Here is a 22,254-nt window from a genome sequence, read left to right on the forward strand (position 1 = left end):
AACTGATTTTGCATGACTGAGAACGTGTGACGTCATATTTCGGCCAAAAATTCCCGCATTTTTTGTAGATCAAACCGTAATGGGACAGCCTGACACCACGTGATTTACAGAATTTCTCCATAATTTTAGCAGAAAAATGCCAAACTTTTACAGACGTTTGCTTGAATTTTCGACATAAGTTTTCCGATTTGCAGCGTTTTCTAAAAGTTCGACAGAAGTTGAAAAAATCTCGCAAAAGTCTGACGAAGTGTGACTGCAGTAATCTTCGACAAAAAATTAGAGTTTTGTAGAAGTGTGACAAAATTTTAGAAATGTTCCACAAACTTGGAAAAAAATTTTCACACGAATTTTCCAAAAAAAACCCAATCAAAATCAAATAATATTTATTACATAAAATGGTAAAAAGTGACACGACGGAGAAAAAAATTCCAAAAAAAAAAAGAAAAAAGTTAGAAAAAGATAGAGAAACGAAAAGAATGAAGACATAAACACACAGAAAAATTTCTTTTGCAAACATTTGCATAAAGGCAACATAACCGAATTGAAAAGGAGGAGAAGTAGAAGAAAATGTGGTTTTAAAGGGGATTTGGGAACAAGTTTTTTGAAAAAAAGTTCAAATTTTTACAAACAATTTGGTCACAATAGAACGAGATAAATAGTGGGTAAGAAGGACCATAAGCCTACTCGAGCACAATCACAGAACTCCGCAGCGGTTCCACTTCGTCGGCGGCTTTCTTTTGTTTTTCTGGAAAAAAATGAAAGTTTGTGGGGTGATTGAGGCGTGAGAATTGAATGTTCGCTTTATTGAACACATAGATAAACTGTATAGTTGCAAGAATTTAGCGATATCTAGGATATAGTTGAAACATTTTTTTTGGAAAAACTTATTTTCTAAATTTTTTCCACTTTTTACCATAATTTTAAATTATTTTTGAATTTCTTACTTTTCACAAAAATTTCAATTTTAGTTCCAACCGAATAGACTAGATACTTCTAACTTCTACATTTTCAGGGTTACAGTAGCCTCGAAAGTACGCAAACACCGAGTGTACTAGGTACATTTTCAAAAATAGATTTTGAAAATATACGAAAATTCCGATAAAAGAACAAAGAATTAAAACAGGAATCTGAAAATTTTTGACTAAAAATTATACGACAGATCAAAAAAATAATGGCCAAATTCCAATTTTAAGGTTTAAAATTTCGCAACCAAAATCGGGACATTTTTTTCGAATTTTTTTATTTTTCGAAATGTTCAATACAAACTCACGTGGTGCCAGGCTGTCCCATCACGGTTTGATCTATAAAAAATGCGGGAATTTTTCGCCCAAAAATATGTGACGTCAGCACGTTCTTAACCATACGAAATCAGTTGAGAACTCTGCGTCTCTTCTCCCGCATTTTTTGTAGATCTACGTAGAACAAACCGATATGAGACACTCTGACACCACGTGCAAACTTAGAATTTTTTACAAAATTTCCCAGAATTTTAGAGATTTCATACATCACTTCTAAAAGGGGAATTTGAATTTTGTTGTAAAAAATATCAGAAAAAAATTTTAATATTTTTTTTGGATTATTTTACTGTTTTTAAAAAATTTTAAAAAAATTCAAATCTGCAATTTTTGCCTGAAAAATAATAAATTTTCTAGGATTGTCAAAATTTTTGAGAAATGTGTACATGTGCTACACATACAGCTGGAACAACAAGCCATACACATATTATAAAATTTATGTGAAGGCATACACATACACATTTGAATAGGTAAATATTGGGAATTCAATAGATTGTGTGGAATAAAATAAAAATTTTTGGGAAGGAATTTATGGTTTTGTTGGTTATCGGTTTGGGAGGTCTGTCTTTTGGGGGACTGGAACTTTTTTTGTGAACATTTTGAATAATCGAAAAAAAAATTTAGTCTTAAAATCCCCAAAATCTCCACATTTTAGGTCTGCAAAAAAACCTCGGTGTTTGCGTACTTTTGAGGCTACCGTAACCCGCAGATTTTTTAAATTTCGCTAGAGGCTCACAATTTTTCGGCTAGGGCTAAAAAATTGCAAAATTTGTTTTGAAAAAGTGTTTAAAAAATTCCAAAACTACTTACCATTAATTTTCCTTCGCAATTCCTCCAACTTGTTGAGATACTGCGTGTCCCTTGAGTGCTTGTACTCTTCAATTGACCATTCTAGATTCGAACTCCAGCAAAGTGTCAAATATCCGCAAAATGAAAGACCCGACTGAAAAAGTGAACTTTTTTTCAAAGACCGAATTTACTGCGACAAAAATGCAAAAATTATCACAAAATCCATGAAAAATTACCGTTTAAAAATGTATTCTATTCAAATTTTTGTTGTTGTTTTTTTTTTCAATTTTGAAAAATTCCGTCCTTATGACCCATTTTCTATTATTTAAAGCAAGTAGTTTTTACTAAAGTTTTTTTCCAAAATTATGTCGGCTGCTTCCCAATTCCCATTAAGCTTTCATACCTTTCATTTATCCGAAAATTTTTATTCAATTTCTCATTTTTCTCCATGATTGGAGATGAATATGCAAAAAAGGTGATGGAGGCCCGCGCGCGCGGGGAAAAGGGAATCGGTAATTAGAAAGAACCAGTCACCGTAATTACAGGTTGTTAGACGGTAAAAGGTTGTAAGAAATAAGGAAAACAACAATGTGTGAAATTTTGGGGGATTTAGAAATTTTAAAAAAATTGATTTTCGTACCTAAAAATTTGTTTTGCAAATTTTTTATTTTTTTCATACTCAATCAAAATAATAAAAAAAAACCATTTTGTTCTAAAAATTAAAAATTTGAATTCCCGCCAAAAATTTTCAAATTAAATTTTGAATATTCACGGGGGTCTGGCCTTCCTTATTGCATTTTTCGCGCTCCATTGACAATCGCCCGCCGGACTGGCAAAGCCGTGTACTCCACACGGACAAATACATTTAGTTTTACAACTAAAGTCGAGCCGCGACGCGACACGCAACGCGCCGTAAATCTACCCCAGATATGGCCTGGCCTAGTTCGGCAAACTATTCCATATCAATTTATTAGGGAAGCCTGAAATCCGTGAATATTCCGCTGAATGTAAATTTATTTTAGAATTTTCCAGTACTCATACATACAAATTGTGACCACATTCAATTAGAAAAGTATGAAAATTTGAAAAAAACCTTAAACCAGACTCCGCCCATATAATGGCCTTCTACTTACCTTAACATGAGCATACATTGCAAGGAAAAAGCTAAGGAAAAACACCATCGCCGCGATCAGCGTCACCGTTGACAATACATTTTCGGCTTCTTCTCGCCGATAAGACTCGTCTTTTGTTGAGGCATTAACCGTTATATCACCTGGAAAAATATTAATAAAATCTTCTTTTATTAAAGCTGTTTTAGCTGCTGAGTTATAGCTATTTAAATCTATATAATTAGGAAAGTGATCCAAAAATTCAAATTTGAAGGTTCACCCTTCCCTTTTTCAAAAAAAAACTCACCAATTCGTTTCCTGGCACCTAACACCACTGTCGGTACTGATGATTCTTCTGAAGCCGTCGCTACTGCTGTGAGAGACGGCGGAGCGGCCGGAGGTACATCACTCACTACGCCTTCCACGTTTAGTGGTTGAGTACTGAAAAATAAAACTATTTACACGAGCTGGGGTTCGAACTTTGATGATCAGATTGGTAGGCGTGTGTGCTACCAGTTGAGCTATAGCGCCCGTGCAGGCGTGGCTCGAAAAAAAGACGGAACTTACCGATTCCTAAGCTCGCCTTGCGACGACGATAACCCGTAGCTCTTCTCGAGCTGAAAACAGACGACAGTGGAGAATGCGGATAATATCATGAGAACAATTGCGACGACGAAGAGTGTGTAGAAGCGAATGTCGGCTTGCGCACACTGTGGAAGCTTCATTTCGCGGTACTATAAAGTTTTTTAGATTTTTTAGAGTGAGTATGATACAGTAGTTAGATTTACTTTAAGCACCCGACGTCTTCGATATTTATAGAGGCATAGTTCGCATATTGCAGGCCGATGCAGCTTTCTCGACGAAATGTCGAGCCAGTGCTGGAAATGTACCGTATTCTTTTCATGACATGTAGGAGACGGCGAATTTTGTGCCGCCATAGCTCAGTCGGTTAGAGCGTGGGTCTAATAAGCCCAAGGTCGCAGGTTCGACCCCTGCTGGCGGCAAAATTTTTATTTTCCTAATTCTTCTTTTTTCACTTTACTTCCCAAAAAAACCATTTTCAATTTCATTTTCTGGTTGAAAACCGAAATCCGAGGACTAACCATTAAACACGACACATGTACATATTGCAAAGATCCAGAACATCTACAAGGAGAAATCAGCGGATCATTTGAGTCTGGAGGCCAACAGCAATGACAAATCCTACATAAAGGCTCGTTCGACATGTCAGAACGTGCCAATGAGTATACAGATGAAGCTGATGGAGATGGTAGTTCCTGGAATTATTAGAAATGAGTTTTTTACTAGGAATTTTGCTATAAAAGTGATTTTAAAGGAGGTAACTTTTTCAATATTTTCAAGCAGAAAATCTAGAAAATTCTAGGAACTTGAATGGAAAATCAAGAACCTTTCAACTAACAAGATATGCAAAAAATAAAATTAAACATTTTGTCAGTTGACAGCTTTTTGATATGTATTATAGTTTTTGACTTATAGCGAGTTGAAGCGGAAAAGTCAGTTGCAGTGTTAATTCGGAAAAACTTTAAGCGACTACAACTCAACTAATACGTTAGGTATCAAAATGTGGTTCACTAACAAAATATGCAAAATTTAATAACAAACATTTTATCAGCTGACATTTTTCTGATATCTTTCATGGTTTTTGACTTATAGCAAGTTGAAGCTGAAAAGTCAATTGCAGTGTTTTTTCGTAAGAACTACAAACAGGTATATCTCGACATGGATTAGAAATAGAAAAAAGTTGTCAACTGGTAAAATATACAGAGTTTCTTAGTGAACATTTTATTAGTTAACACTTTTTTGTTATGTTTTATAGTTTTTGAAGTTGAAGCTGAGAAGGTGTCAAAATTAGTTTAGGCGGTATTCATGCCTGTCTAGGTATCTTCACGGAGCCGAAAAAACGCGTAAATTATGATAAGGCAGGCGTAGGTCACCTAGAGATTTAGGCACTTTATTGAAAAGGTTGACAGAAATATAATCTATACCTAACTATACAAAAAAGCCAAGGATTATATAGCAAAATCCACCCACCATATGCATCAGGATTAGGAATACGAATAAGAAAATGGAATAGAAGAAATAAATGCAATTTTGTCCAAGAGATGAACATAAAATGAACAAAAGGTGGGTGATATGGACAGATGGGGGCACCTGTCGTGCGCCTGGTACGATTAACTTTTCACCTATTGGCGACTGTAAGGAACGCCCTTGAGAGGAGGTAAGGCTAATGGAGTAAGGAATTCTTCTATGGTGGGATTTGAAACACCTGGCGCGATTTTTTTGTTTGTTTCAAAATTGGGTGGGGAAATATTTTTGAAAAGGGTTCACAATTTTCTAAAGTCACATTTACACGTGGTGCCAGGCAGTCCCTTAACGGTTTGATCTACAAAAAATGCGGGAATTTTTCGCCCAAAAAAATGGGACGTGAGCACGTTCTTAACCATTCCGCATTTTTTGTAGATCTACGTAGATCAAGCCAAAATGAGACACTCTGAAACCACGTGCATTTTCAGTCAGAAAAATTGAATTTCGATTTGAATATTCGAAATCCTGAGAAAATTTCAGACTAAACCCCACAAACTAGACATGTTTAGCGATACTTTGAAAATTGTGAGATTACTGTAGGCCCGAAAGTACGCAAACACCGAGGAGCTAGCCCGCGCACACCGGATACACCACAAAACACGCAAAGTTACGGCAATTGCAGATTTCGAGCTAAAAATTGTTGGGTAGATCAAGAAAATGGTGGGGAATTCGAATTTTGATATGAAAATTTGTGAAAATTGTTGGAAAAATTTTAAATACATATATTTTTACTATTAAATACGAATAATTTAATACGTATAAAAAACTATAAAACTCTACCTTTTGAGTTTTAGGACACGTTAAGTCGGTTGTCGAACAATGGTGACAAAGGATTCCCAACTGCGATACGTCCTTTTCGAGCCCTTTCTCCAGGTCCATAGCGTCCATTCCTGCAAGAAATCACCACTTTACTTGATTAAAGTGTACCCCGGGAACATTTCTTGGGCGGTCCAGAATACCCTAACTTTTTTACTAGCCTACGACTTCTCAAGAAGGTTAATGAATTCAGAACAAAATTTTGCATTTTGTGTACTATAACAATGGAACAAAAGGGGCGAAAACTTTTCGGATGACCGCACTAAATAGGTATTGCCTGCAAAATTTAGAAATTTTTGGTTTTTGGAACAATTTGCACCCAGAGAGTGTCAGTGCCTTCTTGGCATTTGGCTTTAGCTTCTTGCCCAAGTTTGGCCCAAAACATATTAACTTGGGCAAAAGTTGGGCAACACTTAGGCAAAACTTGGATTTAGGCGACATCATAGTTTAACACAAGTTTCACCCAACTCTTGTCAAACTTCTACCCAAGTTTGAACCGAAACAAAAAAAATTTTGGCCGGTGAAACTTGGGTCAAACTTTGATGTCGAATGAATCCAAGTTTTGCCAAAGTCTTGATAAAGTTTTGCCCAACCTTTGCCCAAGTTTAGCCAACTTCTGATCCTAAAAGGATTAAAGGATTAAAGGACGATCCGTTCTTCAAGTGCTATGCACTGCGGATCTGGGATTCAGGTACACTGCCTGGTGGTGATCCCTCTGGGCTGTAATTTAAGCCACGTCCTAGCCGGGGACTGTGGCCGATAATCCAGTCGTGGATTGCTCCACTTCCCAATAGAGGCTGGGTAAACCTAGGGGGTGAGGCCGGACTTGAACTCGTGACCTCCAGACTGCTAGCGGCCACCACTACCGACTGAGCTATCTGCCCCTAATATTTTTTGGGCCAAATTCCGAGTTTTGCCAGCCTACTAAACGGCTCCGTACCTTCGCTTCGCAACGGAATAAGTTTTTTTCTCAATTTTTAAAATTTCAAATCACCAACCCGAGTTGCTCGTCGGCTCCTCGTCGTGCAACGATAACAACGATCCGATCGCGTCGATCCGCGATTTTTTCTTCTCGAAATTTCGATTTTCCTCCTCCTGCGTTACGGTTACTCTCGATGGATTCTTCAATTGATGCACTTTTCTACCCGAATGACACCGCGTCGTTGTTGAGACAAATACTGATGCTGCAAAAATTAGAAAAAATACGTGTTTTAAATAATAAATTTTTGCCAGCCAGTGATAGTTTTCGAATTAAAAAAAATTTTTAAAAAGGGCGTGCCCTGCCACGTCCCGCTCACAAAATTGGCGTTTTCAGACTCCGCCCATCTAACGGCTTTTCGAAAATTGATTTCCTGGGATACAAAACTCTGAAAAAGAGCCAAGAAAATGAGAAAAAAATTGGTACGAAAAAAAAACGACGACGAGCTGGAAGAGGGGTTCCGTAGCCAGTTTTGTTTTTCATTTTCCTTTTTTTTTTCAGTGCCTTCTCATCTTCCTCTCCTCGCCCTGACTAATGGTGTTTTTTCCATTGGGAGAGGGGGTATGGGGTCGGTTACAAAAAGAATTTTTTTCTGAATTATTCATAAGCACCCGTGGTGAGGAATTTATTTTACACCGAAATTTTTTCTGACCGAATTTTTCAAAATAATTAGTGACGACCACACTTTTGGGCTCATTGAGCACACAAATTTTGGTGGGAAGTTAAGAAGTTCAAGAATTCAAAGGCCTATTTGAAAACACTAAAATTATTATAAAACGCCAAGAGAGGGTGGTTGACCCTTGGGCAAACAGTCCAGGTTCCAACAAAAATATTTACCCCCCCCCCCTCGCTAGGTAAGGTGTGCCCCAAATGTCTTAGGCGGGTAGGGGTCTTGGAGATGAATTTGCAAAAGTTGGTGGAGAAAACGGGCAAAAATGGGCAAAACTTTGGGGAAAACCGGCAAAATCTGACTAATTTGAAAGAGAACGGCGTTAAGGCGTAGGCATGGGCAGAAATCTGGGTCAAAAAACGGGCAAAGTTACTGGAATTGTCAAGTTTTTATTTGGAGGGCAAAACGGACAAAAATTTGGGCAAAAATTGGGCAAAACTAGGGCAACGTGGAGGCAAAATACCCGCGTATTAAAAACCAGAAATTCAAAATTTTTGGCGAAATTTAATTTCGACGGCTACGGTGGGCGAAAACGGGCAAAAGACGGGCCAAGTTACCGGAATTGCCAATGTTTGACTTGAAAGGCGAAACAGGCAAAACAATTTGGGCAAAAATTGGGCAAAATTAGAATAATGTGGAGGCAAAATACCGGCATATTAAAAACCAGAAAGTTAGAGGGCGAAAACGGGCAAAAAATGATCTCCAAAAAAGCCGCCTCACCTGTAGAATCTTCAAAACTATTCAATGAATGCGACTTCGTGAGCCCGATCACAGTTCCACCACCTCCATTCGTGGTGACTGTCATCGCCGATGGTCGTGCTCCTCCGCCACACCCCGAGCCACCACCCACTTGCTCCATACACCTCGTCGTCGTTGATGTGGTGGCTGGTGAGACGAACGAGGCGGTCGAGAACAGGCGAATTCGTTCGCCCATCTGCAAGAATTGTTTATATTTTTTAAGGGAAGCTTGAGAGAAAAATGTGCAAAAAAAAGATGCTCGGCGAGCAGGAAAAAGGTGTCAAAGTGACTAGGTCAAATTAATTTCTAAATTTAGATTTGAAGATGTAAAAGTACAAAGTTTACGGGACGTTTTCAAATTTGTATTAAAGTTGGCAAAAGTTGATATAAATCACCAAAAAATTTCCAAAACTCCACTAAATCTCTACAAAAAAGTCTACAAAAATCTTCACTTCTACCAAGACCTTTCTAAAACTTAATAAACGTCTAAAAAAAGAGACATTTTGAAAAGTGTACACATATTAGAAACGGAGGAAGGGAGGAAGTACATGTATAGCAAGCAAAAGCATAAGCACCGCCCGTGTTGGAGCGAGCACAGACACTGAATTGTAATTTCCGTTCCCCACTCTTTCACTCTCTTCAAATGGGGAAGGAGAGGGGTCCCAGTGCTTTTGGACACAAAAAGGTTAAGAGAAAGTAGACATAGGCAGGCAGGTGGAATAGGTATTGGAAAGCTGACAAAAGTTGACAAAAATTCACAGAAAATTGCAGAATTCTTGGAGAAGTTTGTAGAAAGTTAGGGGGAACAGAAATTTGGCAGAAGTTAGCAAAAGTTTACAAAAAGTAGGCAGAAATTTGCAAAAAAAGGTAGAAGTATAGCGAAAGTTGGTGGAAAATTGCAGAAAATTGACAGAAATTTGCGAAACTTGGCCGAAAGTTGACAAAAAGTCGGTACACGTTAGAAGAAGTTAGAAGAAGTATAGCGAAAGTTGCTTAAAAATTGTAGAAAGTTGCCAGAAAACTGGCAAACTATTGAAAAAATGAATAGAAGTTTGCAGAAATTTGGCGGAAGTTGGCAGACTTTAGTAGGAGGTTCCCAGAAATTGATAAAAATTGCAAAAAATTGCATGGAGATTTGACGAAAGTTAACAAAAAATGGTAGAAAGGTGCCAAAAACTGGCAGAAATTTGTTGAAAGTTGACAGACTTCTGCAGAAATTTTCAAAAAATCAGCAAAAATATGCAGAAGTTAGCAGAAAGTTAAACGAAGGTTGCACAAAAGTTAGCGTCCAAAAAAAGTAAAAATTATTCAAAGTTAGCGAAAAGGCCAGAACATCAACTAAAAGTTTATCTAACTAAGAGGCGAAACTTCTATTAAAAATTCTGCTCTTTCTGCTCTCCTAAGCTCCATTTTTCGTACTTCTCAAACCTTAGTCACATCTGTACTTTTGATGAAATTCCGGAAAAAAGGAACGTATATATCATGTGAAAGTCATAAATAATTCAGAACTCTATGCCACAAGTTCAGAAAATTAAATGAATCATTTTCGGTTTTTTAAGAGCCGCAGGGAAAGCTTATAAGAGGCTTATAACATTTAAAAGTTATAGTACAAAAAATACTACAAAGTCGGTGGTGGACGAGAATTGCCGTTCGGCAAATTGGAAAATTGCCGATTTGCCGATTTGCCGGAAATTTTCATTTCCGGCAATTTGCCAATTTGCCGTTTGCCGAACATATAATTGCCGGAAGATTTTAGAGGAATTTTTTATAAGGGAAACACTAAAAAATGTGCTTTTTTAAAATTAAAAAAAAGCGGAACAAAATTTAAATTCAATTTTCCGAATTGCCAGAAATTTCCAACTCCGGCAATTTGCCAATTTGCCGATTTGCCGGAAACTATTGTTTGCCGCCCACCCCTGCTCCAAAGACAGCTGCAAACCAATTTTACGACCCCCCACCCCCCTCTACTCGAACACAACGAATTTAACAAGAAATGCCCATAAATCACTCGAACCGGATTGCATCAAGAAAGGGATCCTAAATGTGTAGGTACGAATAATCTTGCACACAAATTAGACGTTTTCTTGGCTCCGCCCATTTTCTTGGGGGCGGGAGAGAAGCGGAGTGTCGTTGTTTTAGTCTCAATTTGGTTTGATCTACGTAGATCTAAAAAATGCGGGAGTTGAGACGCAGAGCTCTCAATTAATTTCGCATTGTTTAGAACGTGCTGACGTCACATTTTTTTGGGCAAAAAAATCCCGCATTTTTTGTAGGTCAATCCGTAAGTGGTCAGCCTGGCATCACATGGAGTGGCTAGTAGTCGTAGTGGCTAGTAGTGAGATAATTTCAGGAAAACAACGACACTCCGATATCCCGGTGAGCTTAGGGAGACCGTATTGTAGTTAGCGATAATTTGAACCAAAAAATATCGAAACTCGCATATCAGCGAAGCAAAAAAAAACAAGAAAAAGAAGAAGCAACATGGAAAAATGAAAAACTGAGGGACATAGACACACTGAGACGTGTGTGTGTGTATCACTGATCACATGTTTTTGGCGGTGGTTTTGTTCCCCTTTGCCCCCCCCCCCCCCCCAGCAGCGCTTCCTGTCTCTCTCCCATAGCCCCCCCCCCCCCCCATCCATTCCCATATTCCCACTACAATTATGTTTACAGATAGTTTTCTTTTTTTTTTGGAAATGATTAATGTGTTATGTGATTGCCTCCCTGATTTGGAGGTGGTTTGCAAGTTAACACAGTTAATTGTTAACTGGTTTTTGCAAGTTGCTGGACCCCGCCCCTTTAATGGTCGTTTTTGAAACAACTTTTTTTTCAGAATTTTTTGTTTTTAGATTTTTTCTCAAAACGGTTTTTTTTGTTTTTTCAATTAAAAAAACCAGCATTTTTTGTGTAATTTCCAAATTTATAAAAGTTTCTTAAAAGTTGGGAACGATCTAGAAATTTTGAAATATTCTGAAAAAATCTGGGTTGACCTGGAAAATTCTAAACTATTCTTTAAATAATTTGTAATAATATAACAAATTCTAAAACAGTCTGTCAAAAATAGGAATGATCTGGAAATTTCTAAAAAAGTATTTTAAAAATTTGGAATGATCTACAATATTCTAAAAAATTCACAAAAATTTGGAATGATCTACAATATTCTAAAAAATTCTGAAAAAAAAATTGGAATGATATAAAAAATTCTAAAAACATCGGAAAAAATTTGGAATATTCTTGGAATACAATATTCTAAAAATTCGGAAAAATATTTAGAGTGATCTGTTAAATTGGTAAATATTCTAAAAAAATAGGAATGAACTAAATAATTCGGAAAACAATATATAAATTCTGAAAAATACTGAAAAAAAAATTGGAATTATCTGAAAATTTGTAAAACATTCTGAAATATATTTGGAATGGTATTAAAAATTCTGAGAAAGTCTGGAAAATTTTTGAAAATTTGAAAAAAAATTGGAATGATATAAAAAAAATTTTAAAATTCGGAAAAAATTTGAGATGATCTGGAAAACTGTGAAAACAAATTAAAAAAAAATTTTTTTTCAGAATTTTTTTTAGAAACCTTCCCGCAATTTACATCAGTCTATTTAAAAATAATTTTGCGAATTTATTTTATTTTTAAGCTTTTCCAGATTTTTCCCGCTTCTCAAAAAACATTTTTTCAAATTAAAAAAATTAATATATTTTTTCAAAATTTTGACTTTGACCTCCGAACCCTTCCTATTTTCAAACGAGCTTCTTCTTTAAAAAGTGCACTGTCATAAAAAGTTGTGAGCCAAGACGAATGAGCTCACTCAATTTAAAATGAGCACTGAAAAAAAAGTGAGCAAAATGAACTTTTGACGGGTTTCCCCCCAGTGTTTGAAATTCGATCTCTCATTTGAAGCCGCCAAGAGACACTAGAGACAAATTGCAGGTTTTCCATGAAGTTCCACACGTTTTTTGGTGTGTTCCTCGTCACTTTTATAGAGGAAGGATTTAAAAAAAATTTCTCAAATTTTGAAAAAAATATGTAAAAATTTTTAAATTTTGAACAAACCTAAAATTAGAAAAAAATTTTTTAATTAAAAATTATTAATTTTTAGAATTTTCAAATTTTTGAGAAAATTAGAAGTTTTGAAAAATTTCGAAACAAGGAAATTGCAATCCTGTGACCGAGAAAAATACTAGGCCATTGGTTCCACGGTAACATAAAAAAAGAAAATTTAGAAAAATTCAGGAAAAATTGGAAATATTGCAAAAAGTTGCAAAAATCTAAAGAAACTTGAAATTAAAAATTTGAAATTTAGAAAAAATATATTGAAAATTACAAATTCCAAAAAGTCTGAAAAAGATAAATGGGCGAAAAAAATTGCAAAATTTGGTTTTTTTTTCAAAAAAAAATCTGACAAAATTTTTTTTTTGAAAAATTCGACAAAATCTCGCACTAACAAATAAGATATCACACACATCCTTGGAAAAAAAATCCAAAATTTATCTTAAAATTCCAGTTTTTCCTGTTTTCTCCTTTTGAAAAAAAATAAGGATAACACTCTGCGTCTCTCTCCCCTCCACACACACTCTCTCTCTCTGCTCCCCGATTATTTGCTCTCTGATATCAGTATAAGATAAGAAAGATCAAAAACAAAAACAACCACCAATTTTCAAGGCTCAATCGAAAAAAAAATAGAGGAAAAAAGAGCCCCCTACTGAACATGTGACTCAGCGCAGGCTCCGCGAGCCTCAAAGGGGCGGAGCCTAACAAAGGACGGTTCGAGGGCAGAATTGGAGATGAGGAAGAGACAGAGGAAGAGTCTGAAAATGACAGAAAAGCAAATTGGAATGGGGGAAAAGTGCTATCGCACTGATTTCTGGGCTCCGGGGAGCTCTGTCGGCTTATTTGGAAATCGGGAACATAGGGCATTTTTTGGTAGAGCAAAATAGCGGAGTGTCGTTGTTCAAATGTCGTTGGCCACTAAAATTGAAAACACGACCACAAATATTTTCTAGGCCATCAATTTTTCTAGGCCACTTTGAAATTTCCAAAACAAAATCGGAGCTGAATATGACGTCAGTTTTTTTAAAACTTGTTTGTAAAATCTCAAGGAGTTAAATTTTTCTTATCGGCCGTCAAAATGAAAACCTCGGCCACCAATTTTGATTTTCTCGGTCATAAATCAATCCTCTATCGAAAATGAGCAAAAAGAGCACACGCACTCGGGGGAAAACAACCGGAAATTGAATAATGCAGAGTCAATTGGAAGACTCGTTTTCAGAAAAAGAGATATATGTAAAATGGGGATGGAATCGGGAAGATTATAAAAAGTATTATAAAATGGGGGGGGGGGGGGAGATTAGAGTGAATTGATGAAAATGCACGGGAAATGACATGGTGATTTTGTTGGATAAGAAATACGGCACGTAGAAGAGTTTTGAAAATTCTAGTCACATTTTCGTAATTTTTTTGCAAATTTTTAAGCAACTAGTTTGCCAGTTTTGCATAATTCAGAAAATATAATTCAAACGTAAAACTTTAAGTAAACCTTCTAAGTAGGCAACCTACGCCTGCCTATTTGCCTACGACCTAATATCCTCATTTTGGGGTGAACTACTGGTCCGCTGTCGCCCGTTGTTGTGTGCTATTCGCCCGCTACAAGCCTCCAACGGAAGATAGGCGTTAGGCAGGCAGGCACACTTAACCCTTCAGTCTTGAAGAAGCCTGACAAATTTAACCTCAAGAAATCAAAAATCAAATATCCAAAAAAAACCTCGATATCTATAATACTATCCATAAATCCATATAAAATCCTATGAAAATCCAACAAGTCATATCTAATGAAGTGTCTTTTCTACCCCTCTAGTCTAAAGAATATTGACGTGAGCATGAGCAATTCATCAAAAATTCACAGCGAAAAAGCCGCCCAACTAATCCTCTCCGTCCAGTTTTGAAGATCTTCAAAAGTTTTACTTTTTTTAGAGGGAACAGACCTACCTACTTTGAAAGGACGAATTTTTGACATTTTGCAAAAAAATGTTTTATCCAAAAAAAAAATTGGATTTTGTTCAAATTTTGAAAACATTACATGAACGGATAGTATTTTTAATTTTTTCAAAATAATTTTTTCTACAAAAATGTTTGAAAACAATTTTTAGACTAAGTTTCAGGGTTTATCTTTAGGCAGGAAGGGGAAATAGGTCATAGGCAGATAGGCAGGAGTAGGTCGCCTACTTAAAAGATCTACTCAAAGTTTTATTAAAATTGACATTTTCTGCCTACTGCAAAACCGGCAAACTAGTTGCTTAAAAATTTGCAAAAATTATTTCCAGCAAAACTTTCCACAAAAATACAAAACCCAATATTAAGCTATAAGTCAGAGAAAAAAAAACTTAAATGAATAAACGCCAAAAAGGGGTTGAAAATGAGCCTGAGCAGGAGAGATGAGTCACTTCCGTGCTCCATTTCTCTGCCAAGTTCGCCCCGTTTTTTTTGTTATTCTATTAACGTATTCCTCTATTTTTATGTGTGTGCCTTATTTTCAATAGAGAGGCATTTTGCTGGAATATCCACTGAGAGTTTTTAATTCCAAAAAAAAAAAAAAGAAATCGGTTAATGAGATTTTATTTTGGAGGATTTGCTGGATAGAAAATACAAAGATCGGGGGGAAAATTGAATTTAAAAATCGAAAACCAAAGGAATTTAATATTTGGAATTGACTGAATGACTGAAATGGATGTACCCTAGTACATTTTTGGTAATTTTTGGAAAAAAAATTGAAAAATTAACCGACAAAAGTACAACAAATTGAGGCTTCTAGAATTTAATATAAAAATTTAATTTCAGAAATTTCAAAATTAAATAAAAAAAACATTTTCTGAAGACTTAAGTTATATAACAAGGGTGGGCGGCAGTTGCCGAAAAATTTAGAATTCCGGCAATTTGCCGGTTTGCCGATTTGCCGGAAAAATGGTTTCCTCTGCATAGCATGCTAGATAATTTCAGAGGTTATGTCTATTTAATTTTATATACTTTGAGATTTGTTTTTAACAATTTAAAAATTTCAGATATTCTAGAACGTGAGAAGCTAAATCAGAAATTTACAAAATTTTTCAAAGCTCCCAATTCTTTCTATTTCAAAAAACTTAGGAAAAGCTTTATCCGATAAAAATATAAGAGACAAAAAAGGAGCAGCAAGTGACACACATCGAAAAGCAGCTCGTCTTCTTCGTCGTTTTCTCGAAAAAAAAAGAAATGCGAGAATCTATTAGGAAGATCCTGAAGCTGACGACGAGGAGGAGGAAAAAGGAGGAGCACACACTGGGGACGGGGGAATTGAGAGCACGCACACACTGAAGATGATGAAGCATGAAGAGTAGAGCGTGAAGAAAGAGCAAATGCTAATTACGAGTATGCATAAGTTGGCGGGGAGAGGCAGTGAGCATTTGGTGAGAGACGCAGATAGGAGAAGACATTTAGTCCCGAAGCCAATGTTCCTGATTTGGATTTGGAATTAGATAAAAGTTGAATAATTCCAAAACTAGGCCGAGACCCAAAAAACTAAAGTTGGAGAAAGTTGGCAATATCAGTCGAATGTCAATCTGTGAATTAAAAATATGAACGGCCTAAAATAAGTAGAAAAATGTAAGAAAAATGCCAATAGTAGGTAAAAACTACAGAAAATTTGGTGAATGTTATAGTTTTGCACTTCCTCTTGTCCTTTTTTTTTTGGTATTTCCGTTCCAAACCGCCCCGAGCTTTTCTTTTCAAAGTGCCTACGTATGTACTTGCTCAAAAATATGGGCAATAGAACATAGGAATTTCACAAAAAGTGTCTAAACATTGCAGTCTTCGAATGTAGGTAGTTTGTGTATTGAAAAGAGCAAGAAGCTTCTGCTGCTTAGATGCATAAAAAGTGTCAGAGAAAGTCGAGTGCCCGTTTTTGAGCTAGGAAGGGATGAAAAGAAGAGTTATGAATAGAGAATGGGGAGTAGGAGCAGTAAAAATGATGCGTTCCAATAGAGATGGAAAAGGAAAAAGCTGGCGAAAATTGCAGATGAACGCGATATTTTTGCAGAAAGTTGACAGAATTTGGTCCAAAACTGGCGAAAACTGACGGGGAAAATTAGAGAAAGTTGGCCAAAATTAGTAAAATTTTTGCCGAACATGTTTGGAGTTGATAGAAATTTGACGGAAATTGGAAGAAAACTGGCAAAACTTGAGAAAAGTTTAGCGAAAGTTGGCAAATATTAAATTAATACAATATTTTTAGTAAAGCTCTTTTTGGCAAAATCTAGACAACAGGATAAAATAGGTGTTTTTTTGAAACCGAACACCATACATTTTTAGTCATGGAGGGTACTGCCAGACACCCTATAATTTTCGAGTAGAATTTTCACCATTTTGTAGGCGGAGTCTGAATTTTACCTCAAAAAAATTTACCTCAAAAAGTCTTTGAAAACCATGAACTTGAACAAAAAATCTCAGCTCAGAACCTTAGATTTCGCAAACTTTTTCACTCACTCACTTAAAAATTTCATAACAAAATCAAGGTGCAAATGCTCATTTTCCGGAGCAAAATTGCCCGCAAAAAAAACCCGAATATTCAAAAATTATGAAGAAATCCGATAATATGGGTATGTGTGCTCTCAGAGCAGAGCAAAAAAGCAGTGTGAAGGGGTCTTGGGGGTCCCGGAAATGGAGGGTAGGAAAAAAAAATTGAGAGTGAGCGAGAGAGAAGATGTGAAAGAGCGGAAGAAATTTTTGCGTTTTTTTTGTGCTGCTTTTGAAGATGGAACGATGTGGTGGGAGGGAGGGAAAATGAGGAAGTATGTTGCTAAAAGTATGGACAATTACTGATAAACTTGGGTGTTCACCTTTTGACAATTTCTGGCAACTTTAAAATTTCGGAAATTTTTGGCAACTGTGTTCAACAACTGCCGGTAGTTTCTGACAACTTTCTCTATCTTTCGCCGATTGTTCGCCTGATTTTGCAAAATTTTGCCAAACTTTCATTAACTTTCGATCTATAAAAAATGCGGTATTTTTTTGCCCAAAAATATGTGACGTCAGCACGTTTTTAACCATACAAAATCAGTTGAGAACCGTGCGTCTCTTCTCCCGCATTTTTTGTAGATCACGTAGATCAAGTCGAAATAAGACACTTTGACCCCACGTGCTTTCGATAATTTTCCTCAACTGTCAACAACTTTCCAAAAACTTTCGACAATTGTTGCCGATTTTTTGCCAATTTTTGTAAGCTTTCGCCAACTTACTCCGACTTTCGCCAGCTCTTGCCAAATTTTTTGCCAATTTTTGTTAAAACTCAGATTTAAAATCCAACAAAAAAAATACTTTGAACTTCTCTCCCCAAAACCAAAAAACAAGCCAGTTGCCCTTTATGTTTTCAGTTTTATTTTTCATCCTCCGTCGCCAGAAAATCAGAGAGAAAAAAATTCCAGCGTTTCCTTATTTATTCTCCACCATAAGCTTAAGCTCTGAAATTGAATTATCCCGAAAAACATGGAAAACGGACGGAAAAGAGAACAAAAAATAGGAAATGGAAATTAATTTAAAATTAAATAATTCGGTTGAGGGAAAGAGGAAAAATAGAGAAACAGCAACAAAATAGCTAACCTCATGGAAAATCGATCGTTTCCTGGTTGACGTGGACGGTTCAGATGATGATGTTGAAGATGATAATGGGTTTGAGCTTAATCTTTTCACCTTTTTCTGGAAATTTTTCGAATTTTTTTGATACGAAAATTATTTTCCTTCATTATTTTCATCCTCAAAATTGTTTTATACGATTGAAATTTTAATCCCCGTATTTAAAACAAATTCTGTACACTCTGGAATTTTTTAAACTGAAATTTTCTAGAATTTTCTAGAATTTTCTGAAAGTTGCTAGAATTTTTTGAAATTTTTTAGAACTTTCTAAAAATTTTCTAGAAATTTCTGTAATTTTCTAGAATTTTTTGAAATTGTTTCAAAGTGTCTAGAATTTTCTGAAAGTTTTTCTATTTTTAAAAAATTTGAAAATCATTAATGTTTTAGTATTTCAATCTTTAATTAAAAGTATTTTCATTGCCAATAAAATTCATAAAAAGTGTTCTCTGATCGATTACATTCTCAGAAAAGGGCTAACTTTTGATGTTGCTCTTGGAGCAACATTGCTCTTTTTTCTTTCAATTCATATAAAATGTCACTTACTTTGTATTCTGAAGAAGACGATGACGAAGACGAAGGAGAAGCCGTTGCAGAACTTGTCACAAAGTGTGTTGAGCAATTTTGAACTTCTAGAAAAAAGAAAAATTGGAAAAAAGGGAACAATCGAATAATTGAGGCGTAGGCGGAGGGGTTTGTGGCCTTGAAATTAGATTTTAGATGTCTGAAATTGAAAATTTTCAGATTTTCAGCACAACAGTTAACAAACTTTTTTTGTGAAATTTTGTAGAACTTTAGGATTGTTTTTTCGAAGTTGTATGAAATTTTAAAACTCAATAGAATTTTTAAAAGAATTTTCTAGAAATTTTCTAGATTCAATTTTATTTCTAATTTTTTTTTGCGAATTAAAAAAAAATCTCCAAAATTTCCAAACTTTTTTAGAACGTTCTAGAGATTTTGAGAAAAAATGTTTCAAAAAAATTTCTAAACAATTGTAGATTTACCTAATTAATTTCGAATTAAAATTTTTTTTTAATTTCTAAAAACGTCCAAAAAATTTTAGGTGATTTTTTTCAAACTAAAATTTTTGAATTTTTGCAAAAAAATCTAAAAAGTTTTAAAATAAATGTTAGAAAGTTTTTAGATTTTTCTATTGATTTTGAGAAAATTAAAATAATTTTCATGGACTTTTCCTGATTTTTCAAAACTAAATTTTTCATTTTAATAAATTAATTCAAAATTAAGGGATGTGTCAGAAAACACCAAAACTTTGAAATTTTTCAGATTTCTAGCAATTCAAGTTTGAGAAAAATGAGACAAAAAACAAGAACATCTAAAAATCTACAAAAAAAACCATAAAAACCATGGGTTTTTAGATGTTTTCAAGAGTATATTCGTACATATAAGTTGTGTTCCAATGCTTCACCCTAGAAAAAATGCCAAAAAAAATTCATGAGTCTCTCGAGAATATCGAAAAGCCTGTACAAAAGAGATGTTTTTGTGGCTATACATTGTGACAGAAACCACGCCGTTTCTTTTTTTGAGTGATGGGTTTTTGATTCTTCATGTTTGTGCTTATAGGTTCTTGGGTGGTTTAGAAGAAAAAAAATTATTCAAAAATTGGAAAAAGTGAATTTGAGAAAATCAACAACCTTAGCTATAAAGATTTAGAGTTTTCAGAGAAAATTTTTTAAAGGTTTTTTCTGAAAAGCTAAATTTCTCAGAAACTCTTATCAAAAACTAGAAACTACATAGAAAAAAACTTTAATAACTAAAAAAAAATTTGCTTGCTTCTCGCTTTTTTTCTATTCACTAGTGTCCTATAAAAAATTGAAAACTAATAAAAGATAAAATATTTAATTTTTTTTTTGATTTTTGAATTATATATATTTCAAATTAACTAAAAGTAGTCTAATTAATAAAAACTAAAAAAAAAAAAAAAATAAAGTCTAATTATATAAAAATTTGTGAAAATTAAATAACAAAACATAAAAAATTCTATATGGGTATATTTAGGATCATTCTGGAAGCGGTGATTAAATTAAAAATTGAAAAAAATCAAAGTAAAGTTTTTAAAATTGCACTCTAGGCTCCGCCCATATATTGGTAATTCTGGTACTTTTTGTTGAAATTTTCAAGGGAATTATTTGAATAATTTTGAATGGAAAACTTCCTATGTTTTTGTAAGAATAAATAATTGAGAGATAACTCAAGATATTGGAAAAAATTAATGAAAAAAAAATTTCAAATATTTTTTTTCAAAAATTCCATAAAAATTTATTTTGTGGGATGCAACACAAAAAAGGTAATCATCAAAAAATGTGCCAAAAAACGTTTTTTTTTCAAAAAAATTGTTGTTCCAAGTAGTCATGGGGGGTCATCTGACATGTTCTTGGTACGGAGAGCCCTCGGAGCCAACTTGTTTTTTGTGAGAGTGTGTGTGTGTGTGCTCTTTGTGTCTGAGACTACGCTAGTCGCAACACTGTCTCGCTATCTTTTACTACTACCAAGTATTTAGACAGGGCTCGAGAACCCCCCTTTTCTCCCAGGAGGGGGTAAACAACAACAATAAAAAGAGCATTATGGAGAGAGGGGGAGAGAGAGAGAGAGTGCTGAGAAATCAGAGACCGTTCTATGTCTATTGTTTTTTGTGCTCCGAGTGCTCCAATTTTTTTGCAATTTGAGAAAGTAGATCAAGCACCCACGGTGCAAGAAAATGCAAAAGTTTAACCGCCCGCCAACTTACTGCATTTTCGAAGGTCCTGTAATCCGTGAAAGGTTGCCGACTTTTTCGGCTTTTTAGAATTTTCTGTGATATTTTCGGAAAACCCGTCGAAATTCTCAATGAGCCGCGCGTTTTCTCGTGTCTCTTCTCGAATCGTTCCCAGGAATTCCGTCTGCAATTTTTTTAGAATTTGCATAAAAAAGAGCCGTTGCCATTTTGTCGGCGGAGCTTAAAAACCCACCGCTCTAGCAAAACTAGTTGTAGGTCTTCGAAACCCATAATCACTCTTTGAACCGTGCATATTCGGCGTAGATGGTACCTGAAAAAAATAATTTTCTGATAGTTTGAGTTTTGGAGACGGAAGAACGGAAAGGGAATTTTTTTTTGTTAAAAATTTTTGAAAAACCTTTTAAGAACGTTTTTCCTGGATTTTTCTACGCAAAGATAATTAAATTTAAATACTCTAAAACTATTACAAAATCAATAAAAATCTATGAAAAAACCAGAAATTTTTTTTTGAAAAATCTTTGCTTTAAGCCAGGGGTGGGCGGCAAACGATTTTTTCCGGCAAATTGGCAAATCGGCAAATTGCCGGAATTGAACATTTCTGACAAATCGGCAAACCGGCACATTGCCGATTTGCCGAATTTGCCGGAAAAACGGCAATTTTCCGAAGATTTTTGGCAAATGGTGGTTTCGCACTTTTTTTTTGTAAATTTCAGAATTTCAATTTCAAATGGCAAAATTAAACGGACTTTTTAATTAAATTTCCGGCAAATCTGATATCCGGCAAACGGCAAATCTGCAATTTGCTGAAAATGAAAATTTCCGACAAATTGTCAAACCGGCAAATTGTCGATTTGCCGAATTCGTCGACAAATCAATTTGGCGAACGACAATTACCTCCGACGCCTGGTTTACGCTTTTCATTTTTTCCTGAATTTTTCTACTCAAAAATAATTAAATTTTAAAAATTCTAAACCTATTACAAAATCATTATAAAATCTAGAAAAAAAACACGCACTTCCGATGGAAGATTTCTCAAGATTATCAGAAGCTAAACCAAACCCCCTCCTCCCATTTAAACCGGAAAGATGCGAGAAAAATGATGACTAACTAAAAGATAGGGGGAGTATTCCAGACGAACCAAAAAAAGAGCAAAAGATTTCTGAGCAAACTGCGAGCAAACTGCGACTTCGATAAATTCTAGTTCCAAGAAAATTTTTTGGGAGCGCGCGAGTTTTGATAAATTGAATGGGTTGACCGGCCACGTCCCATGGGATTTTATGTGATTTTGGGTAGAATATGTGAAAAACCGCAAAACTGAAAAGGCCATATCCATTTTTTATCGAAGCTTGTGATTTTTATG

At 35.2% G+C, this 22,254-nt stretch overlaps 1 protein-coding gene and 3 non-coding genes across 4 annotated transcripts; 1 reads left to right on the forward strand and 3 right to left on the reverse strand.

Moving 5' to 3' along the window:
- Window positions 1-366: 366 nt before the first annotated feature.
- Window positions 367-21,205, reverse strand: marc-5 (RING-CH-type domain-containing protein). Its single transcript, NM_064223.9, has 14 exons — window positions 21,127-21,205; window positions 20,907-21,057; window positions 18,707-18,792; window positions 18,131-18,226; window positions 8,485-8,698; window positions 7,114-7,299; window positions 6,080-6,189; window positions 4,297-4,470; window positions 3,982-4,071; window positions 3,761-3,927; window positions 3,501-3,634; window positions 3,218-3,357; window positions 2,106-2,238; window positions 367-745 (listed from the first exon to the last, which is right to left on the reverse strand). Exons 1-14 carry the CDS (start codon window positions 21,184-21,186, stop codon window positions 681-683), a joined length of 1,806 nt encoding a protein of 601 aa, NP_496624.3. The 5' UTR covers window positions 21,187-21,205; the 3' UTR covers window positions 367-680.
- Y57A10B.8 lies at window positions 4,119-4,205 on the reverse strand. The gene has a single exon (NR_051791.1). It is a non-coding gene; the product is annotated as an Unclassified non-coding RNA Y57A10B.8 (non-coding RNA).
- Y57A10B.t1 lies at window positions 4,124-4,197 on the forward strand. The gene has a single exon. It is a non-coding gene; the product is annotated as a tRNA-Ile (tRNA).
- Y57A10B.9 lies at window positions 4,773-4,845 on the reverse strand. Its single transcript, NR_051792.1, has one exon. It is a non-coding gene; the product is annotated as an Unclassified non-coding RNA Y57A10B.9 (non-coding RNA).
- Window positions 21,206-22,254: the final 1,049 nt, after the last annotated feature.

Source organism: Caenorhabditis elegans, chromosome II (assembly GCF_000002985.6).
Source record: "Caenorhabditis elegans chromosome II".
NCBI lineage: Eukaryota > Metazoa > Nematoda > Chromadorea > Rhabditida > Rhabditidae > Caenorhabditis > Caenorhabditis elegans.